The 7708-nt window shown below is 54.1% G+C and overlaps 1 protein-coding gene across 1 annotated transcript in view; it reads left to right on the forward strand.

The window, feature by feature from the left end:
- LOC103625269 (SH3 and multiple ankyrin repeat domains protein 3) overlaps positions 1-7708 on the forward strand; it is a gene marked incomplete at both ends in the record, with an annotated part of 100186 nt that overhangs the window by 45456 nt on the left and 47022 nt on the right. Inside the window, one exon of the mRNA XM_017727124.1 lies at positions 3649-3773. Coding sequence (XP_017582613.1) covers positions 3649-3773 — 125 coding nt within the window. The remainder of the gene's footprint in view (positions 1-3648; positions 3774-7708) is intronic.

Consider the following 7708-nt stretch of genomic DNA (forward strand, 5'->3'; position numbering starts at 1 on the left):
TGGGGCTGCCCCTGGATCCCTGGCAGTGGCCAAGGCCAGGCTGGACATTGGGGCTGGAGCAGCCTGGCACAGTGGGAGATGAAATCCTGGAAGGATCCTGAAGGATTTGGAGAGCGCTCCGATGTTCCATTGGAATGTCTAAAAATAGGGATGAGTTGTCAACTGTTTGCCGCTTCTCTCGGGAAAGGCAGAAATCGTGGAAAGCCGTTGGTGGGAAGCATCTGAGATGCTTCAGCACATGGAGAAATGTCAGGGAAAGGTTCCCTGGGTGTGATCCGTGCTGGAGTGGAAAAATCCCGCCTAAAAGATGGGAATAAATGGATAAAGGAGGAAAAGTCTTGGATCTGGGTGGAATCAGAGGCCTGGATTTGGCAGGAAGGGAGGGGGACGTTGGGAATGTTGCTGGAGGGACATCCAAGGAGAGGCCACTGGGGTCACCCCGGGGCTCTGGGCTCCGTCAGCTCCTAAAAATTCAACTTTTTGGGATCATTTGTAAGGATGAGAATTCCTCCTGATTTTCTTGATCCAGCCCAAAAGGGTTGGGATGGAATTCCCAGAAAAGCTGTGGTTGCTCCATCCTTGGGAGTGCCCAAGGAAAGGCCAGAGCAGCCTGGGATCGTGGGAGGTGTCCAGGGGTTGGAATTGGATGGGACTTGAGGTCCTTCCCAGCCAAAGCAGCCCGGGCTCCTGGAATTCGGGAATCCTTGCCCACGGAATGCCGGCAGTGCCTCGGGAAGGGGCCGCGACACCCGCCTGGGCAGGGGCTGCCAGGGATCCGTGCAGGGAGAGGCCGGGAAAAGCGGGATCTGGCCCGGGATCGGGGCCGCGGGAGCTTTGCTGGGAGCCGGGCAGGGATCGGGAACGGCCTCGTGGCTCTGCACAGCTCCTGCCCGGAGGCAGCGGGGATCGGGATCTGCTGTGGGAATGAGGCCGGGAAAAGAGGGAACGGCCTCGGGCTGCGCCGGGGGAGGGGCAGGGGCAGATCTGGGAATTTCCCCATGGAAAGGGCGCTCAGGCCTTGGAACCGCCCGGGGAGGTTTGGAGTCGCCATCCCTGGAGGTGTCCGAGGAATTCCGGGATGTGGCACTTGGTGCCTGGCTGGAGTTTTTAGCCACCTAATCCATGGAATCCTGGAATGGGTTGGGTGGGAAGGGACCTTAAATCCCATCCAGTTCCAACTCCTGGACCCCTCCCTCTGTGCCAGGCTGCCCCAGCCCCAATGTCCAGCCTGGCCTTGGCCACTGCCAGGGATCCAGGGGCAGCCCCAGCTGCTCTGGGAAGCCTGTCCTGACCTATCCATGATTTTTGCTGCCCATCACAATCCAGGAGCTTCTGTCTGGAGCTTCTCCTGAATCCGTTCCAGGTGATTCCAGTCCTGTAAATCCCAGAAAGGAATTTTGCTTCCTTATCCAAAGCAGGAGCAGGTCTCTGCTTTTCCGTCTTGGAAAACCAGGACCAGCCTCTGGAAAAGGCATGGATGGCGGCCATGGGAAATTCAGGCTGGATATTGGGATAATTCCTCATGGAAAAGTCTTGGAATGGGTGCCCAGGGCAGGTTTGGAGATGCCATTCCTGGAGGGATTGAAATCCATGTGGATGTGGCACTTGGGGACCTGGATAAGAGCTGGGAATGGTTGAATCCGATGTTCTCCAAGGGATTTTCCAACCCAAAGCATTCCCTGGTTCTCCAACTCGTGCTGGACACAGCTCCCAGGACATTCCCTCTGTGGGAATGGGGTTCTCTGGGATGGCCGGAGCAGCTTTTCCAGCCAGGAATGGGATTTGTCCTTCACTTCCTGGGAAAAGACATGGGAAGAGGGAGTTTTTCCCTCCTGGCTTTGTTCCAGGATGTTGTTCCCATCCCAAGTGGATGAGAATTCCCAGACCTTGTGATTCCCACATGGATCTGGAAGTTCTGTGAGCCCAGGAGGCTCCGAGGCTGTCCCAGGGTCGGAGCTGGTGCATTTTTCCAGGGAATTGGTGGAGTCCCCATCCCTGGAAGCGTCCAAAGAACTGTGGGTGCTGCACTTGGGAATGCAGGGCAGGAGGGGTTGGGAGCACTGGGAATGGTTGGATCCGATGTTCTCCAGGGGCTTTTCCAACCCAGATGGCTCCGTGATTCCATCATTAATTCCATTATTGATTCAATCATTGATTTCATCTTGGGTTCCAGCCTTGATTCCATCTTGGATTCCTTCATTGGTTCCATTGTTGATTCCATCTTGGATTCCTTCATCGGTTCCATCATTGATTCCATCTCTGTTTCCATCATTGATTCCTTCATTGGTTCCAGCATTGATTCCATCCTTGATTCCATCTTGGATTCCAGCATTGGTTCCATCATTGATTCCATCTTGGATTCCTTCATTGATTCCATCTCTGATTCCATTATTGGTTCCTTCATTGATTCCATCTCGGATTCCAGCCTTGGATTCCAGCCTTGAATTCCAGCCTTGGATTCCAGCCTTGGATTCCTTCACTGATTCCAGCATTGATTCCAGCATTGATTCCATCTTGGATTCCTTCATTGATTCCTTCATTGATTCCATCATTGATTCCATTATTGGTTCCATTACTGATTCCATCCTTGATTCTATCCTTGATTCCATCTTGGATTCCTTCATTGATTCCATCTTGGATTCCTTCATTGATTCCTTCATTGATTCCATCAATGATTCCATCTTGGATTCCTTCATTGATTCCATCTCTGATTCCATCACTGAATCCATTATTGGTTCCATTACTGATTCCATCCTTGATTCCATCCTTGATTCCATCATTGATTCCTTCATTGATTCCATCTTGGATTCCATTACTGATTCCATCCTTGATTCCTTCATTGGTTCCATCTTGAATTCCTTCATTGATTCCATCCTTGATTCCAGCATTGATTCCAGCATTGATTCCTTCATTGATTCCATCTTGGATTCCATCATTGATTCCATCTTGAACTTCATCATTGATTCCATCTTGGATTCCTTCATTGATTCCATCTTGGATTCCATCATTGATTCCATCTTGAACTTCATCATTGATTCCATCGTTGATTCCATCTTGGATTCCTTCATTGATTCCATTGTTGATTCCATCATTGATTCCTTCATTGATTCCATCTCTGAGTCCATTATTGGTTCCTTCATTGATTCCATCGTTGATTCCATCACTGATTCCGTCTTGGATTCCTTCACTGATTCCATCCTTGGTTCCATCCTTGATTCCATCCTTGATTCCATTGTTGATTCCTTCATTGGTTCCGGCATTGATTCCATCTTGGATTCCATCGTCGAGGTGGGAATTGGGCTCTGCTCCCAGGGAGCAGGGACAGGACAAGGGGACACAACCTCAAGCTGTTCCAGGGGATCTCCAAGTTGGATAATGGGAAAATTCCTGGAGAAGCCTTTTCCAGCCCTGGCACGGCAGTGGAATCCCCATTCCTGGTGGGATTTCAGCTCCACGTGGATGCGGCACTTGGGGACATGGATCAGGGGTGGCCTTGGCCGTGCTGGGAATGGTTGGACTCCAGGGCTTTTCCAACCTGAATAACCCCGTAATTCCATGATTTTATGGAATGCTGTGGACAGGCTGGGCCTTCCCTTGTGGAATTTCCTTGGAAATCCCTGAATTTCCCCCTCCCGTTGTGTTTTCCAGCCGAGACCCCAATCGAGGAGTTCACGCCCACGCCGGCATTCCCAGCGCTGCAGTACCTGGAATCCGTGGATGTGGAAGGAGTCGCCTGGAGAGCGGGATTGCGCACGGGGGACTTTCTGATCGAGGTGAGTCCCGAAATCCTCATGGAATTCCGGTCCTTTCCCAGGAATTTTGGGATGTGTGGCCTCTCCCAGTGCTGGTGAATCCCCTTGGAATTGTGGCTGCTCCGTCCCATGGAGAACACGATGGGATTCAAGGAGATTCCCTGGATTTGTTGGTGCTTCAGGGGTTTTCCTGGCTGGAGGAGTTCCCATGGGATGTTCCCATGGGATTTGCAGTGTCCTGAGTCTGTGCTGGCTGGGATTGGTGGGAACAGGACAAGGCTGGATTTTGGAAAGGTGGAAAAAAGGTTTTCCAGTAGGAAATCCAAGGAATGCTCCAGGGGACGGTCAGGGATTGGATCCAGGTTAGAAAAGGATCATGGAAAGTTGGATTCCAATGGAAATGTGCAGAGTATTGGGATTGGGATGGATCCTGCCAGACTGGGAGAGCTGGGAATGTTCCCCTGGAGAGGAGAAGGATCCAGGGAGAGCTGCGATCCCCTTGCAGGGCCTGAAGGGGCTCCAGGAGAGCTGCAGAGGGACTGGGGCCAAGGCATGGAGGGCCAGGAGCCAGGGAATGGCTTCCCAGTGCCAGAGGGCAGGGCTGGATGGGAGATTGGGAATTGGGAATTGCTGGCTGGGAGGGTGGGCAGGCCCTGGCCCAGGGTGCCCAGAGCAGCTGGGGCTGCCCCTGGATCCCTGGCAGTGGCCAAGGCCAGGCTGGACATTGGGGCTGGAGCAGCCTGGCACAGTGGGAGGTGTCCCTGCCATGGAATGGGATGGGCTCTGAGGTCCCTTCCCACCCAAAGTATTCCAGGATTCCATTTGGGATGAATCTCCTGTGTTTCGTGTTGCCTGACGTGCTTTGGGAGGGAATCGGATCCCGATTTTCTTCCTGATGAGGGTTTCAGGCTCTGTCTCCATGGAAAGCTGGGAGGAGCCCTGGGACATTCCCAGTCCTGGTTGTCCTGACAGGAGAAGGTTCTGCCTGGAGGAAAACAAAGCCAGGAGGGATTTGGGATGGCTGGAGGCTCCTTTCCATGGGGAAATTCCCAGATCTGCCCCTGCCCCTCCCCCGGCGCAGCCCGAGGCCGTTCCCTCTTTTCCCGGCCTCATTCCCACAGCAGATCCCGATCCCCGCTGCCTCCGGGCAGGAGCTGTGCAGAGCCACGAGGCCGTTCCCGATCCCTGCCCGGCTCCCAGCAAAGCTCCCGCGGCCCCGATCCCGGGCCAGATCCCGCTTTTCCCGGCCTCTCCCTGCACGGATCCCTGGCAGCCCCTGCCCAGCCCGGGGGGGCTCGCGGGCCCTTCCCGAGGCACTGCCGGCATTCCGTGGGCAAGGATTCCCGAATTCCAGGAGCCCGGGCTGCTTTGGCTGGGAAGGACCTCAAAGCCCATCCCGAAGGTGCCCCCGGAGCCAATTGCCAATCTCCCATCCAGCCCTGCCCTCTGGCACTGGGAAGCCATTCCCTGGCTCCTGGCCCTCCAGGCCTTGGCCCCAGTCCCTCTGCAGCTCTCCTGGAGCCCCTTCAGGCCCTGCAAGGGGCTCTCAGCTCTCCCTGGAGCCTTCCCTTCTCCAGGGGAACATTCCCAGCTCTCCCAGCCTGGCTCCAGAGGGGCTGCCGCCCTGGAGCAGCTCCATGGATTCCTCTGGATTCACTCCAATGGGTTCAGGAGCTCTTGAAAGAATTCCCTGAGCTCTTCTTTCCCCACTGGGAATTGTCCCTTTCCCTCTGGGAGCTCCTTTTGTCCGTGGAATCCAAGTTCAGGATTTTTCTCCTCTCTGCCTTTTCCATGGATAATTTCCCAGCTCCAGCCTCGCATATTCCCTGAACTTCCTTTTGGGGCCAGTGTGACACCGGGAATGTCCCTGCTCCGCCCGGGGAGAGGCTTCGCTCCAGCTCTGGAGTTTCCTGAGGCTTCCCAAAATCCCAGAGCTGTTCCCATGTGCCTGTCACTGCTTCTCCTCGGAATCCCTGAGCTTGGAAAAGAATTCCAAGGGCCCCAAGTCCAAGCTGGGCCCATCCCCACCTTGGCCCCAGCCCAGAGCTCTGAGTGGAATTCCAGGAATTCCTCAAACACCTGCAGGGATGGGGACTCCAAACCTCCCTGGGCAGCCCCTGCCAAGGCCTGAGCGCCCTTTCCATGGGGAAATTCCCAAAAATCCACCCTGCCCCTCCCCCAGCCCAGCCCGAGGCCGTTCCCTCTCCTCCTGTCCCTGTTCCCTCGGGATGAGGCTCTTGGGGAAGGATGGGAAGAGAAGGGAGGAATCTCCAGGTGTTGGAGATCCCGATGGAGCCTCAGCACCGGGATGAGGAACCGGGAGCTTCCAGGAGTTTTCCAGGCGTGGATCCAGAGGGATCCGGTGTCCTCCGGGTCATGGAGCTTCCAGGAGTTTTCCCGGTGTGGATCCAGAGGGATCCAGTGTCCTCCAGGTGTGGATCAGGAGGATCTGGAACTCTCCATGTGTGGATCAGGAGGGATCCGGTGTCCTCCAGGTCATGGAGCTTCCAGGAGTTTTCCCGGTGTGGATCCAGAGGGATCCGGTGTCCTGCAGGTGTGGATCAGGAGGATCCGGAGTCCCCACATTCCCTTTGGGAATTGTCCCTCCTGGAGCTCTCCCGAGCCACCCTCGGTGCCAATTCCAGCCCTGAATTCCTTTAGGGAAGGTGCTGGCAGGAATTCTTCCCGGAAAATCAGGAGCAGCCTCTGGAACAGGCACAGCTGAGGTTGGAAACCGGGAAAATTCCTTCCTGGAGGGATTCAGATCCCTGTGGATGTGGAGGAGCTGGATCAGGGGCGGCCATGGCAGAACTGGGAATGCTGGGAATGCTGGGAATGCTGGGAATGCTGGGATTTGATCTCCAAGGGCTTTTCCAACCTCAACGATTCCATGATGCCATGAAACGCATTCCGGGAATGGCTCCATGAGGCAATTCCCAGTGCCATGCTGGGAAATTGCCCAGTTTGGGGCAAGATCCGACCTCTCCGGGGCTGGGATTGGGAAAATTCCACCGGAATTCCAGAGGAAAATCCAGAATTTCCAGCCTTTTGTCTCCTCTCATCCTGGGAGGGTTTAAATCCTGGAATTTTTTCCATGAGGAGCCTGTGGAGAACTTTGGCCACTTCCATGAGGATTCCATGATTCCTTGAGGATCCGGGTGGGAACTGGCAGGATTTGGGCTGCAGACGTGGCTGGAAATCCGTGGATACTTCCAGGATTTCATGCCGGATGTTGTCGTTGTCCGGAAGTTTTATTAAAGGAAAAACGGGAATAACTGATCCAGGTGGGATCCCAGCATTCCCTGGGGAGGTTTCGATGGGATATTTGGGAATGTTGCTCCATGGAAAAGGTTGGGAAGCTTTGGAAGGGGCAGTGGTGGCGTCAAATCCCTGGGAATGCTCAAAAGCCATGGATTTGGGAATATGGGCTCGTGGTGGTTTTCAAGGGCTTTTCCAACCTCAACAATTCCATGATTTTCTTTGGGAATGAGGAAAAATCCTGCCCTGGGCAGGGGTGGGAATGGGATGATCCAATCCCAACCGTTCCATGATCCCGATTCACAAAATTCCAGGGTTTTTTAAGGACACGGAGCCCAAAAATCAGGAGAGGGGGGAAAAAAATCCACCGGGGCAAAAAATTCCTCCTCTGGAATGTGGGAATGAAGGAGCTCGGAAACATTCCCAGATCCCCTCCCCTGCTGGAAAGGTCAGGAAGCAAAAAAAGTAGGAAATGCGGATAATTCCAGCTCCGGAGCGTGGGAGGCTGATGAAAAGGATCCAAGGAAATATCAAAGGCCGGGATTTCAGGATAATCGGGAATTTGGGAGCATCGGGAGCTGGGAAAATTTCAAAACCAAAAAAAAAGGAGGAAAAGAGGCTGGGCCAGCTCTGGGATTTTTATGGAATTCCTCAAAATTTGGGATATTCTGGTGCAGGGGAGAAAAAAAAAAAAAAGC

The sequence above is a fragment of the Corvus brachyrhynchos genome, unplaced genomic scaffold (genome assembly GCF_000691975.1).
Source record: "Corvus brachyrhynchos isolate BGI_N302 unplaced genomic scaffold, ASM69197v1 scaffold692, whole genome shotgun sequence".
NCBI classification, from domain to species: domain Eukaryota; kingdom Metazoa; phylum Chordata; class Aves; order Passeriformes; family Corvidae; genus Corvus; species Corvus brachyrhynchos.